Here is a 26,046-nt window from a genome sequence, read left to right as displayed (position 1 = left end):
AACCTCAAGTTTAGCCTGCACGGTGTGAAAAGAAAGGAAGATATTTTACATATCCTTGTGGCTTTTTTGCAGGCAACCAGAGTGAATGTGCAGGGCTCATTGTGTAGAAAACACACCGCCGTGAAAAGTTTGCGAGTGATTTAATTAGACCGAATTGCTACCTTTTATTTATAGAAGTCCTAGAGAATAGCTTCCACCGAACTGCATGGCGTCCTAAAATTGTATGCATGGTAATTGATTTAATTACTGGTTGATTGTGGGAATTAAGTGTTAGCTAAGAAAAAAAGAAATGTAGTGCAAACGGCTTTAGAAAAGGCACTTGAGATCACCTTCACTTATTCCCTTATTATTCAGGTTTTTCAAAGTGCCTGAAGCCTGCTGGTTTTAAGTCACTTTATTCTTGAAAGGCTCAGTCAATATTCTTTGCCCTGAGTAAGTGACTGCCATTGTCCGCAGACTGATCGATTTTCGGACTGTTTGTTCTGCCACTTGATTATTTCTTCAGATCAAGCAATATGCATGGTGAAAACTCTTCATTAAGGGCATCGCTTTTCCCGTGGATTATTTGTAGCATGTGTGACACTCTGGCTCCGATGACTGTAAGATGTATTTCCAGGAATTTAATGTACTGTCTTGGATTTTTTTTCTTCCTTTTTTTCCTTCTGTAGGTAGATGGATGGATGGATGGAGATGGATGGATGGATGGATAGATGGATATAGATAGATGATAGACAGATAAATGATGGATGGATGGATAGATAGATGGATGATAGATAGATGATAGATAATAGGACAGAGAGATAGATAAGAGAGAAAGAGATTACAGTTGGATAGATTGGTACAATAGATAGATAGATCATGGATGGAGATATAGATGGATGGATGGATGGATGGATGGTTGGATGGATGGATGGATGGATAGGTAGATAGATAGATAGATAGATAGATAGATAGATAGATAGATAGATAGATAGATAGATCATGGATGAAGATATAGATAGATGGATGGATGGATGGATGGATGGAGATAGATAGATAGATGATAGACAGATGATGGATGATAGATAGATAGGTGATAGATGGGTGATGGATGATAGGACAGGGAGGTAGATAAGAGAGAAAGAGATTAGAGATGGATGGATGGATAGATAGATAGATAGATAGATGATACCATGATACCTCACTTAACAACTGCACCATGTAACATTGAATTTTGTGGTCCCTATTGTAGTCGTACATTGAGGATACCAATATATCCTTGTTTGGGGAGTTGCAATATGTTATTATCAGTTTAAACGTGCGGAATGGTAATAATATCATAAAAGTTGGAGAATTTAACCTGGGTTTTTTTTACCGAAGAATAACCCTATTCTTATGGTTGAAGAATAATCCTATTCTTATGGCATTATAAACACTCCTTTAAAAGATGAAGGACGTAGAATAAGGAATTGAAATACTGTTTCATATCTTAAGTATCTTATGTCTGAAGATTTGTGTTTAATTCAAGCCAAAATGTTCTTTCCCATCTAGAAAACACTTGTGCTTCTTTTAAAGGCACAAAATGGTTCATTTGTTGTTGGAAGAAGGGGTTTACTCGGAACATAATACTAGTTTACATCCGGTGATCATGGATTACATTATAATGGCTCCCTTTTTTTTTTTTTTTTTAATGACATTCTGATTTTGTTTTGAAAGATATTTTTTCCCCAGGTGCTTTTGGGTTCTTTTGAATGCTGGAAGAAGAGTGTGAGAACTATTAGGATAGTGAAAATGAAATATTGCATGCTTTTATGATGACAGAATAATAGATATAACACTATTTCTTCTCCATCCGTGATGCAGAGGTCTGGAAAAAAAACGTCCTCCTGCTTATGAAGAAGCATTTTTCATCAGGAATTGCTCACAAAGGAATTTCTTTAAAAAGTTCTCCCTGCCTATTCTAAGTTATAACCCTAATCTTTATTTATTCATCCTTTTTATTTTGCGTTATAAACAGACTTAAATGCAGCTAATGCAGCCAAGAGAAACACCCACATCCCTAAGAAGTATATACAGGTAGACTTCGACTTACGATCACAATTGAGCTTCCAAAATTTCTGTTGCTAAGTGAGATGTTCAGGTGAGTTTCGTCCCATTTTACGACCATTCTTCCCGCAGTGAATCACTGTGGCAGATAGGTTAGTAATCCGGTTAGTAACCACAGCAATTCACTTCAACAACGATGGCCAGAAAAGTCATGGAAACTCCCTGCACAAATTTCTCGCTTATCAACATAAATTTTGGGGCTCCGCCGTTGTTGTAAGTCGAGGATTGCCTGTCCATGCCTCTAAGAATAATACTCAGTGTGAATTTGACCTTCCCTGAGTCACAATTTGATACGGTTTTCCTCCATTTCTCTTTTGGAAGGTTTTAAAAAAAATTTGCACCGCTTAATATCATTCTTATTTTTTGCTGTGCTGACTTTTTGAGGTTTGATCCTGGTCCTGTTTGGGACTTTTTCACCCAACTACTTAGAAAATTCATCCTTTTAAGAATTCAAGTATCAGTATAATTTTTTGCAAAAGCTGCTGGTTTGTCAATTTGCTCCTCATTTGCATTAAACTTCACCCAGCATCGTTATCCAAATGTATATATTGGTTTTGTTCTGGGACATCTGAAAAAGAGAAGAAATGAAAGAAAGGAGACACGTGTTTGGGGGTCCATTTTTAAGCGGAATTTTAAACGGTGCGAATACTTTTTTTTTTCCCCAACACACGAAGTGACAGATCCTTCCGAAAACCCGGTAATCAAGTGTTTACAGAAAAGACGGTTTGTTGAAGCCGATTTCCTGCGCTTCTGTGTGCTTCAACAAAGATCTTTAGATTTTAAACACAGCTGTCGGTTTGGGGGAAAAGAAAAAAGAAAACGAAAACCCACGAAAAATCCAATTAAACAGAAATCGCTTTTTGAAAAGGGGTGCGACGTAGAGCCGGGGAGAAAACAAAAGGGAGAAAAATACAGCGTGTGGCGCATTCCGCTTAAATAACTTAACTTAAAAAAAAAAAGTTTTTCAAAGTTGGAAAAAAAAAAAGGTTTTTCTCCCCCCCCCCCCTTCTTCCCGTATCGCGTGCAATGGAACATCTGTGTCCAATGAATGACTTGAATTAAACTCAAAACCACCGAACTGCTCTCGTTAACATAATTACACCTTGTTCCTTTCAGAGAGACAATCTAGGATGAAATGCCAATTAAGGCGGATATGTTAATGAGCGGGAGACTGAATAGCAGATTAGCCTGGACGCGGAATCCAAACCGGAATTGCTTGGATAGCGACCCCTGAACTTGGTTCCTGTTTTCATCAGAAAGGGGTCGGTTTGTTAGAAGCGACTCCACCCATGGCTTCCATTTTAAGAGAGTAACAGATGAGTTGGAAGAAGGGACCTTGGAGGTCTTCTAGTCCAGCCTCCGGCTTGGGCAGGCAACCCTTAGCTTTGAAACAAGTAAAAGTAACAGGTCGCCCCGACTTGACGGCTGTTCGTTTAGCGGCCCTTGGAACTCACAACGCCCACCAAAAAGGACTTATGACCGTTTTTCACACTTACGAAAGTTGAGCTTCCCCATGATCAAAATTCAGGCGCTTGGCAAGTGACTCGTATTTATGACGATTGCAGCGGCCCCGGGTCCTGAGATCCCCTTTGTCGACGGTCTGACAAGCAAAGTCACATGCGGGAAGCAGGATTCATTTACCAACCGTATTACCAGGGATGGGATTCAGCCGATTCGGGACGGTTCAGGTGAACCGGATGTTAAAATATTTACATCTGGTTCGACGAACTGATAGTTCGACCGACAGGCTGAGGCCCCGCCCACCCCTCCCAGGAGTCTCCAAGCAGCCTGTTTGGATGCAGGTAAGTGCAGGGTCTGCGCAGAGGCTCTGGGAGCGGGAGAAACAGCTGAACCAGAAGTCCCGGAAGTCTGGAAATGGACCCATTTCCTGCCTCCGAAGCCCAGGGGAGGCCATTTTCCCCCTCCCAGAGGCCTGAGGGAAGCCTCCGGATTCTGGGGAAGGCAAAAAATGGCCTCCCCGGAAGTTCCAGTAAGCCACACCCACCATGACCAGGCGCGCCCAGCAACCGGGCAGAGAAACCGGTTGTTGGGATTTTTGAATCTCACCTCTGTGTGTTACTAACTTAAACAGCTGCAGGGGTTCACTTACCAACCGTGGCAAGAAGAGAGGTCGTAAAATGGGGGCCAAAAACTACTTAAAAAACCGTCTCGCTTAGCAACAACAGAAATTTTGGGCTCGATGGCAGTTGTGTGTCGAAGACTGCCTGTAGAGAAAGAAACCGTGGGCCGACCAGCTGTTAAAAGACTTTTCGCTTTCCGCTGTGGAGGAAGCGAGTAGGATTTAAATTGGATGTGCGTATATTTATTCTCCTTGATGAAGTGCCTTTGTGGGAGGGGAAGGTTTTGAATCTTCTGGCCAAATTTATTTGCTATCCGCTCATTAAAAAGGTCCCCTTGACCTCTTTCTGCGACGGAGACGTGGCAAAATCATCCCGGCCGGGTCTTCCGTTCCTTCTGAATGCTCCCCATTCCTCATCCCGCACAGATGATAATTACATTTTAAAACACTGTATTTATGTAATTTATTCAACGGAGGCTCCACTCGTTGCTACTGTATTTGTGGAAGGAGACCTCCCGTGGAGTTTAAATACTTTATTAGACTTCTTATTTTTATTTTTATTTTTTTTGACGGGCGTTCAGCAACACCGTTTCGTCTGCCCGGCAACTTTCACAGGAAGCAACAAACAATTAATTTCAAATTGCTCATTAACGACATGCATCCTGCCACATTTTCAGCAGATAAGCCGTACGTCAGAAATAATTAATTGCCGTTATCCCCGGTACTGGCATGTTCACTGATGCCGACAGAATGTGGCAAAGCAGAACAGAGACAAATAGGCCCTGAATCCCCTTTTCAACGTAGCCAATCATTTCAAGCCCGTGTGTCCAACGAGCTGCACTTCCAGAGGTGAAACTGTGACTGGAAATAAAACACAGGTGGTCCTCCACTTACGACCATTTAATGAGTGACGGATACGACCCTGTCTCTCTCCTGTTCACAACATAGCCCTTTCAGCAATTCCAAGAAGGCTACACCTGTGGTGGGATTCAAAAATGTTTACTACTGGTTCTGTGGGCGTGGCTTGGTGGGCGTGGCGTGACAGATGTGGCTTGGCGGGTGTGGGAGGTGAAGGATACTGCAAAATTCCCAATCCCTTCCCACTCCTCTAACCTGCTTTCCAGCTCCTTTCTCCTGTGCAAGGCAACAAAAGAAGACCCAGCTGATCAGCTGGGACTCGAGAGGCAGAGAAGAGATGCAGGCGGGGCCAGTCAGGGGCGGCATTTGCCGGTTGTCCGAACAACTCAAAATTTCTGCGACCGGTTCTGAAGAACCGGTCAAAACCGGCTGAATACCATCTCTGGGTTACACACCCATTTGCACTATTCAGGTGACCCCGAGGAAGCAGATAAACCTCCGTCTCAACAACTCTCAGAAGGAGCACCAACGACCAGATGACTGCAAAGAATATAAATCTCCCATCCTCTGCCATTCAGCCAGAACTGAAGAAGCTTCTCGGATGAGGAGCGAAATGTCTTCAAGGATATACAAAGTCCACTTGCCTTTTGGAAAAACACAAATTGTGGCCTGAGTGACCAAGCGTCTCCATCAACAAGAAACCCAGATCTTACTAGCAGGATCAAAATATCGGATCTCTGATCAACACTAAAATAGTCCTCGACATATGACAATTCATTTAGTGACCATTTGAAGTTACAACCATTTTTCACACTTACGACCGTTGCTTAGGACTTACAACTCGCTTGGCAACCACACTTCTTAGGCGTGCATTTCTGGTCCCTATTGTGGTCGTGACAGATTGGACTGTTCCAAAGGTCTGTCTAACCCAGTCTGACAATTAGATGAGGAGCCAGGACCATCAGGGAGTGGACTGCTGCCTTCAGAGATTGTGGGGGCTGGCAGCAGCGATGAGGTTCCCGAGGAGCCTGTGACAAGTGCGCGTGCACGCAGGATTGCTCTCAGAAAAGAGCAGCTGCAACAGCACGAGCAACTCAGGAGTAAGCCTGCAAGGTAACGGCCCCTTCTTCAAGAAGATAAAAGGCAGCTGTGAAGCGAACGTTCTTTGCAGGAAGCAAAGACGTTTTGAAACTCAGCCTCATGGACATTACAGTATCTTAAATTGGTATTTGAAGACTCTTGTGTTGTGAAATATTTCTTATCTGTGATTCTTGGCAGTCTCGTACAGTTTTGGCAAGGTTTGTGCTAATTAAAGTTAATTAGTTTGCAGCAGCCTTTTAACCGGGGATTCATAAGACTCATTAAAAGGTTTCTGTTCCCTTTGGTTATTGTTTGTCTTATTGGAAAAGGATTTGGGTCAGAACAGAGAGTTAATATCCCTTGTGTATTGCTCGCCCCTCATATGTCACAGCTGACTCCACCAACACGAATTTTCAAAGGTTGTCGTTAGATGTTTTTTGAAGCGTTTGGATGATGTACTCCTAAATCTTTTCGGTGCATTGAACTGAAGAGGTTTTTGGTTTTTGTTTTTGTTTTCAAAATCTAAACGCAAAAGAGTTAGATTTGTCGAAAACGGCTTTGGGATTGTGTCGACAACAACCAGAGGGCCAAGTATTCATGACTGAAAGCAAAACACTTCCATAATCAACAGACCTTCAAAATTACATCCCTGCTACATGTTTTAACTCCGATGATGAATGGCTGTGCCTGGCTTTTAAGTCAACCAATATCTGCAGATGCAAAAACCAAAATCTCACACGCCGTTAGCGGAAGCAGGGGCAAGAAAAAGGGGGAAAGTTAACTGTTGCTTGCTTTTCTGGATAACGTCCAGGCAAGGCCTTGACTTACGACCACAAGGGAGCCTCCAAACGTCTTGTTGCTAAGCGAGACATTCCTTAAGTGAGGTTTTGCTCCATTTTGCAACCTTCCTTGCTGCAGTCATTAAGTCAGTCATTGCAATTGTTAAAGTGAGTCACATGTTTGTGAATTGAATTTGGCTTCCCAATTTTTGGATGGTCGCAAAAGGGGGCCCCGTAATACCAGGACATGACAACTGTCATAAATATGAGTCAACGGTCTGAATTTTGATCAGGTGACCAGGGGGATGCTGCCTTGGGGAACGCTCAAGTGAGATCCTTGCTTAATGACAGCAACTGGAGGTGTTGGAGCTACTGTCACTAAGCAGTGTGGTTATGTGATGTTGCACCCGCGATGAAAATTCCAGCCCCAATTACTGTTTTTAAGCGAGGACCATCTACAATATGTGGAGAACTGCACCTCTCAAGTTGCAGAGCACTCTCATACGGTGAACTAGGAAGTCAATACCATCGAGAAGCACCGGAGAGCCAGGACAGACAGCCGTAAAGAACCGACCCGGCACCTTAGGCTTTCAGAAGAGAAAAGGGGAAAAAGCAAAAAATGCTCGCCGTTCGATGAAAAAGGAGCTTCGGAAGACAAACAACTTCAATATTGCAACCCGGGAAACCGGTGGTTATTACTGCAATTCCCCTCGTACCTGTGACTGCGTTTCGGTGACCAAAATTAGTGTGTTTACTTGTTTGCTTTGCCTGAGTTCTTGCAGCCAGGCCATTAATAACCTGTATCGAATATCAATTACTCGACCCAAAAGATGCAACTCTTGCCGGAACAAAGTTGGGACTTTAATGGAATCATTTCCTAATTTAAAAGAAGCAGGAAAGCGGGGAAAAAAACACTCCATGATTCGAAGTGAGACCGCTAAAGATCGGGGTAATTACAAACGATTCTTACAGTTCATAGCTGACAGGGGGCTGTAAATCTCTTACCTTTAAAGAGGAGGGTTAGTAAGGAAGGGGGGATAAACTGGCAACCCACCGCCCTTCCTTTCCTCCTCCTCCTCCTCCTCCTCCTCCTCCTCCTCCTTATGGAGAAAGCAGTTAATTAGGTGATTTTTCTCTCCCCCTGACACGTGTAAATGAGAATCGGTTAATAACACAGCTGTAACGTCAGTGATAAAAAAACTAACACAAAGAAGTCCACTTGTCAAGGCACTTCAGAGTGAAGGGAGGTCTCCGGAGATCTTGGCTGCAATTGTTGTGTGTGTGTGTGTGTGTGTGTGTGTGTGTGTGTTTATTTCCCACGGAAGGTCTTTGCCATAAATCAGTAACGCAACGGGAGACGTGAAATTAGCCGTAGGGACTGTCTTCCCACATTACCGCTCCTTAGCCTTTAGACGCTAATTTGAATGTGCATCGTATTTCAAGGGAGTTTACTCGACCATTATTGGGTGAGAGGGCTTTTGACAGTTTGCTGTTTCTAACGGAGGAGGGAATAGAAGAAAGAGGCAGGATCTTCCCGCAAAGGGTTGGCATTGGCTGATGGGTAGGATTTGAACTCTAGACTCTCCAAGCTGAAACAGGGAAAGAGGCAGCATCTTTATGCAGCAACTATGAGGTGGGTTGGGCTGAAAGGGGGAGGGTCTTGGCCCAAAGTCACCCAGTTGGCTTTCATATCTAAGGCAGGACTAGAACTCGCCATCTCCCAGTGATTGGTCCAAAGTCACCCAATTGGCTTTTATAACTAAGGCGGGACTAGAACTCACTTGTCTCCCAGTGATTGGTCCAAAGTCACCCAATTGGCTTTTATAACTAAGGTGGGACTAGAACTCACTTGTCTCCCAGTGATTGGTCCAAAGTCACCCAATTGGCTTTTATAACTAAGGCGGGACTAGAACTCACTTGTCTCCCAGTGATTGGTCCAAAGTCACCCAATTGGCTTTTATAACTAAGGTGGGACTAGAACTCACTTGTCTCCCAGTGATTGGTCCAAAGTCACCCAATTGGCTTTTATAACTAAGGTGGGACTAGAACTCACTTGTCTCCCAGTGATTGGTCCAAAGTCACCCAATTGGCTTTTATAACTAAGGCGGGACTAGAACTCACTTGTCTCCCAGTGATTGATCCAAAGTCACCCAGTTGGCTTTTATAACTAAGGCGGGACTAGAAGTCACTTGTCTCCCAGTGATTGGTCCAAAGTCACCCAGCTGGCTTTTATAACTAAGGCGGGACTAGAACTCACTTGTCTCCCAGTGATTGGTCCAAAGTCACCCAATTGGCTTTTATAACTAAGGCGGGACTAGAAGTCACTTGTCTCCTGGTGATTGGTCCAAAGTCACCCAATTGGCTTTCATGGCTAAGGCAGGACTTGAACTCACCGTCTCCCCTGCTTTCTACCTTGTTGCCTTAACCACTAGACCAAACTGTCTCTTTCTCATTTATTCCCTCTGTTGTGGACTTGTTGAATTCACAAAATGTTGGACGTGTCTGTCATCCTTCAAAGGAGCCTTTGCGCTTAATGCCTCCCCCCACCCCCCATATGATAAACTTTCACGGAGCGTCTTCAATTTAAAACGAATCTTTTGCAGCTCACACTGTTTATATGTAAAAGGAGGGGTGGTGGAATTGTTATCGCCATTAAACCAAAAAGAAAAGAAATCCCCGGAGGAGCGCTGAAAAAAATGCAATAAAAATTCTGCACTGTTTAATAGTTATCACCCCTGGGTAGCTGGTAGGTTTCCAGTAATGATATGCAAATGTGAATTTCATTTTGTTTTAGCTTGGCTGAGTCTCCGTTTATCAATCCATTTGCTTATATTCTTACCCATAAAGAATATCTGCTATACGCCCCTTGTAAGGGTATGGGGTGATTTTATTCTGCCTTTTATCCATAGGTTATTTCAGTTTTATTAAAAGCCTTCAGTTTTATTTCAAAAACAGATCCGTTGCTTTGGATGAGTCCTTTCTCAGCCCAACCCACTGCATTTTTTTAGATAACTAAGGGGCTGCATAATTTACCGTGATTTTACCTGGAGAAACTTTTATTGAAGCCTGTGGAGATTCTCTATCCTCCACGTCCTGGTTGTCCCAAAGGTGCTTTTGTCAAGAGACAACTAGACTTTCTTTTTCTTTGAAGATGTTTCTCTATTCATCCAAGAAGCTTCTTCAGCTCTGGTGGGGAACGGAAGGATTTATACTCCTTGTAGACGGAGCTGGTCATTTGCATCCTTTTCAGAGAGTCCTTGAGGCCACTTGGAGGTTTACCTGTGTCCTCAGGGTCACCTGAGTAGGGTCCCTAGTTCCTGTAGTCTGCGATTTTTCCTCTGGAAATCCATTCCTAACTCCCACACCCTTCAAAGGGTGTCCATCCCAAATTATACAGCTAAAAGTCTGTAGAGACCAGGTCATGGTTGTCCCAAAGGTGCTTTTTCAGGAGGTAACTGGACTGGTATTTTTTTCTTTGAAGACATTTCCCTTCTCATTTTACGGAAGCCTCATTGCTATGAACTGGCCCATGGGCATCACGCAAAGGTTTCTGTGCTTGCGTTCCGTTGTTGTGTGTTCTTGTTTGCTTCCCAGTAGTGTTAAAATTTTGCAAGCCGTCCCAGGAAGCTTGTTTAAGATAAATTGGGTTGATAAACATGCAGCAGGTAAAGCAAATAATAGGATGGTGTTGTAGTCCATCCAGAATAATTGCTCCGGGGGTGAGTCAGTCCGATGCAAAATAATCCTTCTTGTCTCATAAAGGAAGAGCTGCTACATCCATTCCCTGCTGTTCTCGCCATTTCTGCCTTCTCTCCCTCTCTCATAAATCGCCCGTTTTTGCAGAAATTTTGGTGAGAGGACGAGGAATGCCCCACTCCTAATTCATAACCTCGGATCATCAGTAACTTCTTTTGCAGTTTACCTTCATTAAACTGCATTTCGACGCCTTTTTCAAGTAGGCTGTCAGCATCTCAGGAGGCTTCCCATTTGTTTATCGGAAGTTCACGCTGGGTTGGCAAATATTAAACTTTTTTTTTTAAAAAAAAAAAAGCATCCATGCCCACTTAGCTGGTCCTGCCGTAGCCTGGCATTTTGCATCATGTCAGAAAGGAGGCAGATGGAAGGAAAACCCGCTACTCTTTCCCTACGCAGAAAACCGAAAATGTTAAAAAAAAAAACAAAGCAGGTTAAGGAGACGGATTGCAACTCAAACTCCTTGGGGTTTTTGCTGAGCCACTTAATTGGAGCGCTGGCTTTTCCCACCTTCTCTTATTTTGATATGGAGCATGGAATTCTTGGGTTCCCAAAATGAGATCCTTCCACCTTTAAATATTTTTTAAAGCACCCATGCCTACCCATACTTCCTTTTGCTTAGTTAATTCTGGAAATTGCTCATGAACCGCTTTTTGGATAGTAAGAATTTTCCAAAAGGCTTTTTTTTTTTTTTACATGCTTTCGAATTGTTAGGTTGGCAGAAGCTGGGACAAGGAATGAGAGCTCCCTCCGTTACGCAGCGCTAGGGATTCGAACCACCGAACTGCCAACCTGTCTGATCGACGAGCTCAGCATCTTAGCCACTGAGCCACCATGTCCCTTGAAGTGTTGTTACATGGGGTGAATTGCTAAACCTGTCTTATGGTCCAATAGGGAACCACCATATGGAGCACTTGTGGGCAATCCTGGATCCTCTCCTTGCCCAGAGAGGAATTCCTTGTTCAGCTGTGAACTTCAGTTCCACTCTCAGTAACTCAGATGTGTCTTTCTGTGTCTCATTTTTTGAGAGTTGTCTTGTCCTGTCCTGTCCTATCTTTTTGAGAACTATGGACTATCTATCTATCTATCTATCTATCTATCTATCTATCTATCTATCTATCTATCTATCTTATCTATCTATTCCTATCTATCATCTATCCTATCTATCTATCTATCTATCTATCTATCTATCTATCTATCTATCATCTATCCTATCTATCTATCTATCTATCTATCTATCTATCTATCTATCTATCACTGTATATCAATCTATATCATCTCTATCATCTCTCTCTTATCTATCTACTCTATCAATCTATCATTCTATATTATCTATCTCTAATCTATCTATCTATCTATCTATCTATCTATCTATCTATCTATCTATCTATCTATCTATATCATCTGTCTATATCATCTGTCCATATCATATCTATCGCTCTATCATCTATCTCTATCATCTATCATCTACCTACCTACCTGTCTAATCTAGGTATCTTGGCTGTATCATTTTTTGAGAATCATCCATCCATCTTACCCATCCATCCATCCATCCCTTTAGAGAGAGTGGGATGGCATAGCATATAAGCAAAGTTGCGAAGGGAAGAGAGAGTGTGCGATTCTCTTCCAGTTATTATTCCCAGATTCAAAAGGACCATGCGCATGCTTCAATAATGAAGGATTTAATCATCCTTTTAGGAGTATTGGTTTGAAAATACAGGCGCTAACTCTCTACCCACCCGCCCGCCCACCCTTACCTGGGAAGTAGCTTTCCGCTCAAAAGTTTCCCCTGGTCTCCTTGTTTGGATCCCATTAGTGTTTTAAAAACGGTTGGAAATAACAGCAATTAAAGGAGGAAAAAAATCAATGTCCCTGTTTGCAAATTGCAGCAGGGGTCCTCATGAAAGTGACTATAGATCACTCAAGCTCCTCTATTGAGTTCCGCTCCTTTCCTCCCTCTGCGCACCGCCGTCCCTCCCTTCCTTGCTGATCCAAACGCTTCCCTGAAGTCCTTTATTGGCTGATAAGGAATAGCCTTGGTTCCGTTGGTTTGGTAATTTTACTCCTTTAATAGACTGCCGTTTGTCAGAAATGGTGTAGGGTACTCCTGCTTGGGTCGGTGGGGGGGAGGTTGGACTAGATGACATACAAGGTCCCTTCCAACTCTTGATTTATCCGTCACCTGTAATATCAGGGCGGCTTTGCGAACGTTTTAATAGCGCTTTCCCTTTCGCCTTCTGTTTGGATCGATCCGCGATGCCTCTTAATGCAAGGTAGCTACATCCGGAGCGAGCTTTCTTTGAAAATACAATATTCAGTCTGTTTTTCAGTATTGGTTCTGGATGGTGGTGGGTGTGGGATATCTACTCTCGCGGGGGAGGGGGCAGGAATTGTGGCAGGCCGCTGGTTGTCGTTTCACTTAAAAGCTTGTATTGTCCGTGAGCGTTTATCTAAAAGCCCTCTGCTAATGCTTTATTTAAAAGTTCCCGTGCGTTCTCCAAGATCTGTCAACATCCCCTTCTCCGTTAAGGGATGGATTTCTTGCTTAGCGCGAGAAACTGAACGGATGCCAAGCCAACAGGAATGTAGCATTGACTCAGTTGTTCAGGGCTTATAAAGGATCCCCAGTTTGTGGTGCCTTCACCAGAGCAAAGTAATACATTGGGGTCTATTTATTAAAAAGAAAAAAAAACTATTTATCCCTTGTTTTATTTCCTACATGGGTATGTTGTGCCCAGGTTTAAAATTCCCTTCTCATTTGTCTCTTGTTTTAATTCCTAGAGTAACCAACATCTATCTCCAAATTGGGAAGCAATCTGGATTTTCTTCCATTAGTCTCTAGTTTTATTTGCTAGAGGCATACAGGTAGTCTTCAATGTATGGCCACAAGGGAATCCAAAATTTCTGTTGCTAAGCAAGACAGGGGCTAAGTGCATTTTGAAAACTATATATATTGATTCCCAACTATATTCCCAACTATATATATTGAGTCCCTTCCATTTGTGTCTCGTTTGACTTCCAAGAGCGATGTGTGTATATATTATGTATGTATGTATGTATGTATGTATGTATGTATGTATGTATGTATGTATGTTTGCCGGTGCCCAAATTTGAAAGTAATCTGGATTTCTAGTTTTAACAGTCGACAATCCAGTGGATCCCATAAGGGTTTTTCCAGGTCCTGTGCTACGAAGCTCAAAAGTCCTTTGCATATTGATCCATTTGTTCAAAGCTTTGAACGTACTGTCAGGATTACCCAATCGGAAATAAGGCGAGAATTCCTCATATATTTATTTATTAAAGCAAATAAAGAGCTGCCCAACTCGCTGGGTGACTCCGGGAGGCAAGAGAATCAGAGATAATAGATTAATCTTGCATCGTGTAATACAGGGGTACAGAATTCCACAAGTCTTAAAGGGACCAATAGATAATAGATGACATTTTCAAAGTCCAGTATTAGGATTAGCCTAGACTAGATCTTGGGATTAAAATCCCATCTCCCCCCATTTCGGTTCAGGCGGGATGGATAAAACTCTTTGTCCAAGTTTAACAAGCATTTCCTAGTTACCTTTGGTGGATGAGTTTTAAAATCGTTACCGCTAATTGCGTGGCTGCATTGGTGCTGATTAGAGAGGAAGTCTTTTTCTTTAATTTGGAGGAAGACTCGTGATTTGCAGAGGTTCTTTTAAGTGATTCCCCCCTGAAAAAAAAAACAAAACCCTGGCTTCCATGAGACAATTAAGTTTGCGACGTGTCCCGATCAATATGCATCCATCTGGCCCAACCGCACATTAAAAGTTTGTCTGAAATAAATGCTTCTCTTCACCTTTGTTTATTACAAACGTACGGGTTGTGTAGACGGATCTGTGATGCCTACAGTGTTTGAATGATAATCCTACAGACAGATGGCGGCAGCTTAAAGACATCGCCTTCAAAGGAATTCTATGCATAGGAAATTTCTCCTCTCTAATTAAGCATGATTTGCGTGCTGGATTCATACCAGTAACTTTCTCCCCCATCTCCTTAGTTGCAATCCAGAGTTAGGCATTATATAAAGCCTTAGTTAGGCCACACCGAGAGCACTGCATCCAGTTTTGGTCACCACACTATAACGGAGATGTGGAGACTCTAGAAAAAGTACAGAGAAGAGCAACCAGGATGATTAGCGGACGGGAGGCTGAAACATACAAAGAACGGTTGTAGGAACTGGGCTTGGCTAGTCTAGTGAAGAGAAGGACCAGGGGAGACAGGATAGCAGCCTTCCAATATTTGAGGGGCTGCCATAGAGAGGAGGAAGGGGTCAAGCTATTTTTCCAAGGCACTTGAAAGCCGGACAAAGAATAATGGATGGACACTCTAAAGAAAAACTTTCTGACAGTGAGAACAATCAACCAATGGAACAAAAGTTGCCTTTGGAAGTTGTGGGAGCTTCATCCCTGGAGGCTTTCAAGAAGAGACTGGACTGCCCTCGGTCAGAAATGGTGTAGTAGGGTCTCCTGCTTGGGTGGAGGGTTGGACTAGATGACCTACAAGGTCCCTTCCAACTCTGATAATCACCAGTATCTATTTATTTGCTAACATTTACAGGTAGTCCTTGACTTACAACCACAATTGGGCCCCAAACTCCTGTTGTTTAAGCGACTTTTACCCCGTTTTACGGCCTTCCTTGCCACCATTGTTAAGTGAATGACTGTAGCTGTTAAATTAGCAACATGGTCGTTGAGTGAACCTGGATTCCTCTTTGAATTTGCTCGTCAGAAGGTTGCAAAAGGGGATCACTTGACCCCACAACGGTCATAAATATGGGTCTGCTGCCCAGCCTCTGAATTCTGATCACAGGACCACGCGGGTGCTGCAAACGGTCATTAAATGTGAAAAACGGTCACTAAGCCACTTTTTTTCCCAGCCCTTTCACTTTCACAATGATGTAACAGCTGCCTTGCTTAACAACAGAAATTCTAGTGCCGGTTGCAGTTGTTAAGTCGAGTACCAGCTGTATTCAACTCTGATGGGGATTCTGAAGAGATCATACATTTTCACGACAAACTGGAAATTGACTCAATGTTCTTTTTTTTTAAACAAAAAAATGGTTTGTCACCCCTTCAAATAATTTAAAAAAGAAGACCTTTCTCCCCCCACTAAAGCCGGTTAGCTTTAACTGACAGACACACAAACGAACGAACGGCAATTAATGTGAAAGTCGTAATGAAAATCCCTACCAGCCGATGGCTCTAATTAAGTCGCCCATGGGAATCATCCAAAAGGAAGCCAGGGTCTCTCCCGGGAAACGGTCCCATCGTATGGCAAACTTTTAATTGCCTCGGTCCCTTTGATGTGCATAACGGAAGGAAAGTGTCTAAACAAACCATCCGCAATAAAACGGCTCTTCCATTTGGGGGAATTTGATCTCTTGGGAAAAACCAGGAGTGTCCAAGCTTGGAAACTTTTAAGACTTATGGGCTTCAACTCTTTTTTTTTTTCTTTTTCTTTCAAGAAGTACTCCAACTCTTTTTCCATCTTCTTAACACGATCTGTTTCTTTTAAGATCTCTCTATTTAACATGGACATATGTTATGGGCCAAGGTGGAAACTGAACGTAATATAAAAGAAATAGAAATCGAAACCAATATATGGGCAGATCATAACCCCGTTAAAATAACTTGGAAAGGATCGGAAAAGAGAAGAAGATGGATGTTAAACAGGGAGATCATAAAAGGGCTTCGACCCTTATTAAGTCCACAGCTCTTCAGCTCTTGGCTCCTTGGAACCGTTTGCAACAGGCTGGTGTTGAGTTGAGTTGAACAAAGATGAGTTTAAAGAGTTGAGTTTAATGAACAGAAGGACCAGGGTGGGACATGATACCAGTCTTCCAATATTTGAGGGGCTGCCATGGAGAAGAGGGGCTCAAAGCATTTGAAGGCAGGAGAAGAAGTAACAGATGGAAACTAATCAAGGAGAGAAGCAACTTAGAACTAAGGAGAAATTTCCTAACAGTGAGGACCAGTGGAATAACTAACTCTCCAGAAGTTGTGGATTCTCCGTCACTGGAGGCTTTCAAGAAGAGATCGGACAACCAGTTGTCTGAAATGGTTATAGAGTCTCCTTCCTGAATAGGAGGGGTTGGACTAGAAGACCTCCAAGGTCCCTTCCAACTCTTGCTATTCTGTAGACATCAAACAGCATTGGGGGATAAAAACAGATCCATCAGTAACAATGAACACAACCCACCCAGAATGACTAATATAAAAGACTCCCCGTGCACTTAATTTTTAACAGTTGTTCTGTTATTAGGGTACTGGTGTTGTAATGAGCTGGCAAGTTCTAAGGATCCCATCCAGTCCATTCTCCTTCCCAGAATGGCCTCTTGCTGTTAACTCATGGATCAAACCGTGGAACACGCTGTCTTTATTCTATTTATTCTGTATTTATTTATTCATTCTGCATAAGCCGAGCGCACTTCTATCGTTTTTTTACACAAAAACCCCTTAGCCCGGCGTATTTAAAGGTCATTCCTATCTTACTCAATGCTTAAAGTTCAAGAGGAAATAAACTGCACCGAGGTGGCATTGTTTTCAAGTCAAGTGTTAACTTTGGGGAGAGCCCCGAGCCAAGGAAAACAGAGGAAGGAGAGAACGGCGGATTAATAAGCTGGCCGCTCAGTTAATGGTCAGCGATGGTTGTTTGATCCTGTTGATAGAAAAAGAAACACCAAGGTGCCATTTTTAGCTTTGGAGATTAGTTGCCTTGAGCCAATGGAAGACTTCTCCTGTACAATAGGAGGCAGGATTTGTTTTGCGACGAGGTCAGTGTGTGAAAAATATTTCATCCCCATCTTGCTTTTTTGCATTAGTTGCTAGGGGTGGTTTCTTTTTTCTTTTAAGAAGCTTGAGGTCACCGTCGGATGGCGGACTCACCAAGCTTGCTTTGCAATTCCCTACCCCCCACCCACATTGACGTCTCTTCCCAAGAGGAAGGACAGCAAAATCAATAGGGAAATAAACGAGAAGAATGGGCTTTATTAATCAAGTCCATTGGAAGCAGAAAGGAAGATGATAATGGGAGATGCGTGTCGATCGAAGAGCGTGGGGTGCTTAAGCTATCTCCTGGCTGCCTGCTGAAGTGTCGGTATCGATCGGAGGAGATGTAGGGTATGGGGAGATCAGGACTGCTAATTGGGAGGCTGGGCTACCATTGCAAGGGGAAGGAAACGTGGCCTTTCCAGATTTTTCCTCCGTGTCCTGGTGGCGAAGGCGTTTACGGCAACACTGGCGTTGTTGCAATGCCACAATGGCGTGTTGTAGCCCGCCAGCCGCCAGCGGAGCTGGTGGCAGACTCAGATAGTAAGGAGGTTAGGGAGGAACATGGGCCAGTCCTGGAGACTGGGGAAGGCTCTGATGAAGGCTCTGTGTTGGAGGCATAGATGGAGCCAGGGCCGTCTGACAGTTATCAGCTGCCTTTGAAGTCAGGGATCAGTGGGGAAGAAGAACAGCTGGAGTCTGTTCCCAGTGAGTGCATGCACAGAGCTGCCAGGAGAAGGGAACAGTTAAGGAACAAGGGTCGACTCGGGAGTAAGGGCACAGGAAGATGGTGAATGGCCCATCCCAGAGGGAATAAGGGGGTAGAGGGGGCATGCATTGCCTTCTGGCTGCTGGCATGCAAGTGTGCATGCACAATTTTCGGCATGGGAGCCCCAAAAGTTTAGCCACCACTGGAATAGATAGTCATACAGAGGGGATCAGGATCCATTCGAAAGATAGCTACTTAAACCAGACTCACTCTCATGAAACCTCTCAAACCAGAATACTACAGCCAGATATTTTCAACACCAACGTTTCTGCAAAGACTGCCTCGGGCAGATCCATGGCCAGGTTTACCTGGGGGCCTTAAAGCTTCAAGGTGTTCCCAGGTGAAGGTGCCCTCGTTCAGCGTCCTGCAATTTTGTTAATCCCAAATGTGGGGGTCGCAACATTCGCGATCCCATCCTTGCACTGGAAAACTCTCGAACGGCAGGACCGCTTATCCTAAGGCTCGCCATCCCGAAAGTCAACGCCGGTGTTGGTTTACTTGAGTGGAAAGCCTTCTTCGTCTCGTATTCAGAATTTGGAGAGGAACTCCTCGGAGACGGGTTTCTAATCTGGAAGGCTCTTTCAGAACATTCTAATTGCAAGGAGTAGCCGGCGGCGCGATGAAAGCAAAGCAAAACAAACCATAACAAAAGCACGCAGAATAAACAAGGCGACGCTAAGATCCTGCAAAAGGGCCATAATATGAATTAAAGATGAAGCCAGATTATAAAAAGGGTCAGCCTGGACCATCCTGAAGAGCCTTTTAGTAGCAATCATGAGCGGCAACCCAGGGAGGACTTTCCGGCCCTTGAAGTGGAATGCTGGTTTTTAGAGGGTTGTTGGTTTTTTTTCGTCATAGTGTGTTTATTTTCCCAATTATTTCTGATTACATTCAAATAGGCCATCATCCCGCGATTAAGAGCGTTTGCAGCCGGCTTGTTAGCTCAGCCTTGCCGCGATGCTGTCTGCATTAATTTGGGGCACAAGATTGTTTTCCCATTAAATATTGGAAGCCATATTAGAACCAGGAGCTTCCGTGCTGCCACGTTCTTGAGGCTGGGAAGACAGGAGGGGGATGGTATAAGATCTCCTACTCAAGAAGCAATGCATTGGGGTAACCAACATACTTCCTAACAGCGGGCGGCAACCTTAAACACTCAAAGTGTCAACTAAAAAGATACTCCTTTGGGACTTTTTAGCTGCCAGGAGAAAGGGAGTGGGGGTAAAACAGTGCATTCCTCAAGTGCCCTAGATAATCGCCTTGGCAACCCAAAGTTATCAGTGAACTAGAATATTACTGGAGAGCATGATTGATGACTCTTGACCATGGATGTGTCCCATTGGAGAATATACATCCGGGGGCGGGGGGAAGACCAGGGTCAAAGGGGAAACGAAGGATGTATTTTAGTGTCAGCTGCATCCAGCTAATGCCAACATGGCCACTCCTAATAAATCAATTTTTTTTTAAACTCTGAGAGATGCGGCTAGAGACTTATGATTTGAATGGGGGTGGATTTGTTGATTGTTGTTGGGGCCCTGACACAAAGAGCCGTTTGGACCCGTTTCCCACAGAAAAGAAAACATCAGGAGCCACAAAACTTGGGTGGGCATGGCCAACTCAGCGCCACTCCCACCCAGTCACATGACCACCACCCGCGACCACGCCTACCCAGGTTTTGTGGCTCCTGGTGTTTTCTATGGGAAATGGCTTTCCCTCCATCCCTCTCATTTCTTGTGTTTTACCTTCACAGGCATGGCGAAGTGACTGGGTGGGGAGGGGAGGGCGAGGGGCGGGGCCAACCAGTGGTGGGATCACCCAACAGGGAGCCACAGCAGAGGGCCCAAAGAGCTCTAGAGCCGCAGGTTGCCAACATCCGTGACCTAACCCTTCCTAGATATTACAACCTTTGTTTTCTAAGGAATGTGTGGATACTAGCAGGAGTGACAGAATGATTTCAGGGTAAACAGACTATTTGTCACCAGGCTTTATTTTGGGGTTGTTCCCAACACATGAAGTGAAACTTATATCTACCGCATTCGGAGGCAACAATGTGAAGAGAGATTGGCTTCTTGTGCCCAGGCTACAACACTCATTTTTGGAGTAAGGAAAATACGATTACAGGTTGAGATGTGATGTGGCAAATTTGATTATTCATTATAGCTCGGGCGGAGTTGAAATTGGGGAGGATAGGATTTCTTCTCTCTGACTTCAAGGTCAAATGAGAGCATTTACCATTCTCTCTCTGTTTATTTTCGGATGCAAATTGCATTTGGTGATTCAAATTGATGAAATGTAAGGAATATAAAACTCATCAGAAGCAACATGGAGAAGAAATTACCGGGTAGAGATGGCTGATAGCTCCACTAGTCCATGTCCTGGACTTTCTTTTGATTAATAATTATTTCAATCCTTGTTATTTATTTTCTTTCTTCATTCTCAATTTTATTTAAGTTGTTTTGAGTTCTGGGTCTTTTCTTTTTTTTTAAAGCAAAAGCGTAATTGCGTTCTGAAGTATTTAGAATCGGAATTTAGATGGTTGAAATATCCAGCTGCAGGCAAGCAGCTCCTACTACAACTTGGGGGAACCAGCATTTTCTCCACTTCCCATTTCTCCTCCTTTCTGCAAATACCCACTCCCTTTTAGCACTGATGATGTTACTTAGTTGGGTCATGAAACGTCTGCAAGAAACCAGCCAATCTCAGAGGACCACCAAGGATCCCACAGTCCTCCTTCTCCTCCTCTCTCTCCTCCTCCCTCTCTTCCTCTCTTCCTCTCTCCTCCTCCTCCATCCCTCCCTCCCGCCCTCCTCCTCCTGTCCTAAGATCTGACCTACCTTAATCAGGTAGCCTGAATGAGAGGCTCTCCATCTCTTCCATTTCCAAGACCACCTATTTTAAGAACCATCTTCCAGGTCTCTTGGTTTGGAAAAGAACTTGACCCTTGTGCATGGACCAGGAAATGGGACTTTCATGTCTCCTCCACCCCTGTGGCTTAGCTTCATTTGACAGCATCTCATGCAGCTGACTTCATTGGATGTTCTTCTTGTCTCGACTATCATTTTGGGAGAGTTTGCTTATCTTCCTTGGCATGTCGATGAAGTTGCGTCCCAGTAGGAGAATCCCTCGTCTCCGTCCCCTTAAATACCTCACCCAAGGCTTCTTGTCATCTTCAGACCATGTAGTTAAAGCAGAGCAGCCTTTTTTTAAAATCAAATGCTCTCCCCTATCTTCGGGGGGCTTGAATTCCTTCCTAAAAGAAATCCTGGTCGAAGATAAATGAAATTTTGAATATCCCGGAGCAGTTTTTTTTGAGAAAGAAGCTATTAAAACACATCTTAGTGTGTCTGTGTTCATTGGCAAGGCTAACAACTTTTTTTTTTTTTAAATGGACTTTTATCATTGAAATTATTCTGAAGAATAAAAAGGGACTTGCAAGACATTTCCCAGCAACTTAAAAACCCAAAGTTTCTTCCCCTTGATTCGAATTGTTAGATTTACAGCATCCAATGACGTTATTGAGGCGATAAATAGGAATGGTTCTCCCCCCCCCCACCTCTTTTTTAAGGCCAGCAAAATATACTTTGAACTTGCAAAGACTTTTGAAAATGCCACCAAGGCCAAGGTTCAAGCGAGTTATCAGATGTCGGGTTTAATTTTTTATGAGCTTTGAAAAAAACAAAACAAAAACAAATTGAAAAGGGTTTGGATCGTGCGACCTTTTATGAGTGGGACATTTATCCAGCCAATAAATAGGTTTCTTTTGTAGCCGTTGACATCCTGCTTTGAGCTTTTATATACAACGCTCTAATGGTGGAATCAAAGAGTACAGAATTCTAGATTCTCCATCTATTTTGGGGAGCTTTTAGTCCACATTATGGGACCGAAGACGAAAATTCCTGCAACGAAGGTGTTGGCCCTTTCTGCGGGTGGGCTTAGCTATTTGCAGAAGATCATTTTATCAAAAGAACAGGTTTCTCACCTCGATCCCGTTGTTTTTAAACTTATTTAATCTCTGTTTATTTCAACGTCCGAGGTTTTAACTCGTCGTATTTGCTTTTATGACGTTGCGAGCTGTCCAGAGTCGCTCCAAAAGGAGAAGGGTGACACAATAAATTTAATAAATAAATAATCAAAAGTGAGAACGTTCGTTATCTTACCCACTACACCCCGTAGCTTTCCAGCTCAGCTTTCTTTCCAGCAAGAGGGTTGTTCTGACCAAGACTTATTGAGACACTAACAGACACGAATCACTGCAGCTGTTAAGTTAGTCACATGGTGGTTAAGTGAATCCGGCTTCCTCACGGACCTTGCTTGTCAAAAGGTCGCAAAAGGGGATTGCGTGATCCTGGGACATTGCATCCGTCATAAATGCGAGTCCCTTGTCAAGCGTCTGAATTTCAATCACGTGACCACGAGGATGCTGCAATGGTAGTAAGTGTGAAAAACGGTCATAAGTCACTGTTTTTCCACAGTGCCGTTGTAACTTTGAAAAGCCAGTAAACAAACTGTTGCAAGTCAAGGGTTACCTGTATTGTATTGTGTTTAGATGTCAGTTTTGTTCTGACCCAAGGCTTCCCAAGATCATGAAGCCGACTCCTCATTCCGATAAAACCCCTTTTATTTTAGTTAAAGGGAATTCCCCTCCAGCAAAGTCCCGGGCCAACAGTCTTCCAAGAGATTTCACAACTACAGACCTTTATCAGTCTTGGAGAGCTGCCAGGCCGATACCTTCCAAACGCCAGGCTGTAGCAGACAATACTTGGCAAGGAGTCAGGAACAGATCTTCACCTAAATGAATTGAACTAATTGTCTCCTGCAAATCCCACTCCCCTTTTGCTCCTCTTTATTCCCTCTGGGAGGGGCCATTCACCATCCACCTGTGTCCTTACTCCCGAGTCGACCCTTGTTCCTTAACTGTTCCCTTCTCCTGGCAGCTCTGTGCATGCGCACACTGGGAACAGGCTCCAGCTATTCTTCTTCCCCACTGATCTCCAACTCCGAAGGCAGCTGATAACTGTTGGAGGCCCCATCTCTGCCTCCGACGCAGAGCCCTCGTCAAGAGTCTTCCCCAGACTCCAGGACTGGCCCACGTTCCTCCCCAACCTCCTCACTGTCTAGTCTGCCACCACCTCCACTGGTGGGCCACGACAAGTTTTAAACATCCACATTTTTGCAAAAAAAAAAAAAAAAGAACAGCAAGCAATCCTAAAACTTTTAGGCAGAATGGCAAAATCTCAGGAGGACTTGTAGTGGGACCTGCTTCGGCATTGGGGCTGCTGTCTGTTCAGGATCCTCAACTAATCCGTTTCAGCGTCAGGACGAAAATTTCCAGCAAATCCAATTTTGCGTCTACCGCACACGCTCTTTCTCTGTCTCTCCTCTCTCCTTGCTCAGTGGTGTCGTTCCCAGCTAGTTTATCCAGGAATAATCATGCATAAAATTGGGTTCTTTCATCTGTGTTCTGAAATCTTTGCAAGGAAAGTTGAAGAGGGAAACAGATTCCCTCCTTTTTCCAAGACACCAACGCGCCCGAAATCTTGCCTTTCACAACAGCCTAGCATAACCCTGGCATGCTACTCGGTGGCAAAGATTCCATTCGCCGTGTAACTAATTAATTAAAACGGAGAGGTGGGTGGGGTGGAGAAGAGGGGACGACAACAGAGGCCTGGTACTGTTGTGGTTATTGAATTAGTCATTTTTCACAGTAGATTTATAGCCTTCGCGAGTAGCTTCCCCACCTGACTGCAACACTGGAAAGGATCCATTTTACAGACTATTAAATTGGGGTATGAATGGCTTCAAATTGAGCCGCTGCTTGCATAGAGCCCTTTAATTCATAGAAAAATCTAAGATGCTTGCAGGGACAGTTAGCAGAGGGGGGAAAGGATGGGATGGACTCCTAGCAGGGAGAGAGCTTTTGGGGGAAAAAGAGAGCGAGAAACTTGGCAAGTGAAGGGACAGTTTTCCAGGTATACGTACCTGTGTCTGTGTTAAGGGATCCATGTAAGCCATTCACCTTGCTATAAAGGTAATTTTTGTGTGGTGTTTCAAGAAGGCCCCTTTTGTTTCTTTTCTTGAGCAGATGGCATCTACAGAGCTCGTGCATCCATCGATGTACAAATTCAGGCTCAATGTTTCAACCTTAGAACCATTCGGTCCAACACCTAATGTCAACAATTGAAATGCAGATATTTTAACAACCATCTGTGAGGATCAACCACTAACTATATTCCCGACGGAGCAAGCAAGGAAGACTTTGGGGAACAAATAGCAACCGTTTCCCACTTCTGAACGCTTTTCAGAAAAAACAAAAATTACCACCACCCCCTCCACCCCCCCCAAAAAATGACTCTTACTTTTCCATCTTCAATTTCCCTTCTTTCTTTCTTTCTTTCTTTAGAGCCCGGCTGTTGGAGAACGCACGGAAACAACTGCAAGAAAAGTTCTTAAAGGTTCAAAACCAGCTCCTGGAAGAAAATAAGAAGTGTGAGCAGCAAGAAGCAATGGTTAAAAATCTCCAGAAACATGTGAAGCTTCTTACCAACGTAAGTCTTCTTGGTGGAGAAATCCAGGATGTGTGATGCTTCTCCTGTCTTGTGGGAAAACTAATGAAATTTGGTTTCTGACTTGCGAGATGTTCCAAACCTGGAAATGTGGATTTTAGGCTTCAAACCATCTCTTATTGTTCGTTCTAACATTTCTCTGTGCCTGTGTTTCACTTTGCCGCTTATGGGTAGATCCGCTCCATGATGGCGTGCTTATTTATTTCTGAATTTGCACCTGATTTTTCCACGAACAGCCGAGAACGGAGACGTCTAACCAAGTCCTCTCATTGAAGCTTTCCCTCCTAACCCAGGACAAAAGGTTTTTGTTTTAATTAAATGAAAGCGATCACGTAATTTAATATTAAATCGAGCAAATATATTACCTGTTAAAAATAATAACTTTGCCCTGGAAGCTTTAGAACCGAGACTGATATTTAATGATCTAATTAGCATGTCCTACGGCTGGAGCAGTTGCTCTAAGTACCGCTAAAAAGAGAAAAGAGAGGAGGGGAAGGCAGGTAGCTCAGAATGGAAAACCTTCAGCGTTTTTAGAGATGATGATGATGATCATATAGCTTATAAACAAATTAAAAAAAAATGTTCTCAGAACCTACAACAAATCTGTGCTTTCTCCAAATCGGGGGCCACTATGAGATTGAGGTCCATTTTCTTGTCCAAACTGCCTGTCCTATGGTTGGTGAGGCTTCCAACCAGCTGGATTTCCTTCATGAACATGGAATTCTGGGGGATATTTGGTTGTGGGAAAGAGGATTCTAAAAGTCTTATTTGGCAGGACGTCATAAATTCCTTCGTATGTCATCAGGGAAATGCCCCGTTCTGATAGAAGCTCTTTTGAGGATTATCTTTGCGCATTTCAAGGGCCGAGTTTGTCATAACTGAGAAAGACAATAAACGGCCCTTTTTTAAAATTGTACTCGGGCCGATTGTGGTTGCGTGTTTTGCGGTGCGGCCTGGAATTAAAACATGACACAACGGCGGTTGTCGGTCTAGCGCGGCGTGCGTCTTGATTCGGCCACTTCCGACTGCTTATTTGTGAGTTGGTTATCCACGAGGCATCGCCTCGGCTGCCCCAATTGGTATGAAGGGTCCTTCCTCAGCTCAGAGACGCAAGCAACCCCAACCCGCCACCCCCATTCGTTGCTGGTTTCTGTGTCCTATTTGTGCTTCCCTCTGTTGAGGAGAACGGGGCCAAACAACGCCCAGGGAGTCTGTTTCTTTGCAAATGACGTTATTTTCCCAAAACGAAATGCACCAGTTCTAGGTTCATTCTTCAGTGTCT

At 43.7% G+C, this 26,046-nt stretch overlaps 1 protein-coding gene across 7 annotated transcripts in view; it reads left to right on the top strand.

Annotated features, from left to right (window-relative positions):
• Nucleotides 1-26,046, top strand: part of MAD1L1 (mitotic arrest deficient 1 like 1) — a 280,226-nt gene that overhangs the window by 53,081 nt on the left and 201,099 nt on the right. For all 7 annotated transcript variants that reach the window (XM_087912883.1, XM_087912886.1, XM_087912885.1 and 4 more), the window contains exon 11: nt 24,602-24,746. In XM_087912883.1, the coding sequence (XP_087769009.1) occupies nt 24,602-24,746 (145 nt within the window). The remainder of the gene's footprint in view (nt 1-24,601; nt 24,747-26,046) is intronic.

Source organism: Pseudonaja textilis, chromosome 14 (assembly GCF_049901715.1).
Source record: "Pseudonaja textilis isolate UNSWEBS1 chromosome 14, rPseTex1.2, whole genome shotgun sequence".
NCBI lineage: Eukaryota > Metazoa > Chordata > Lepidosauria > Squamata > Elapidae > Pseudonaja > Pseudonaja textilis.
This window is presented reverse-complemented; position numbering and strand designations above follow the sequence as displayed.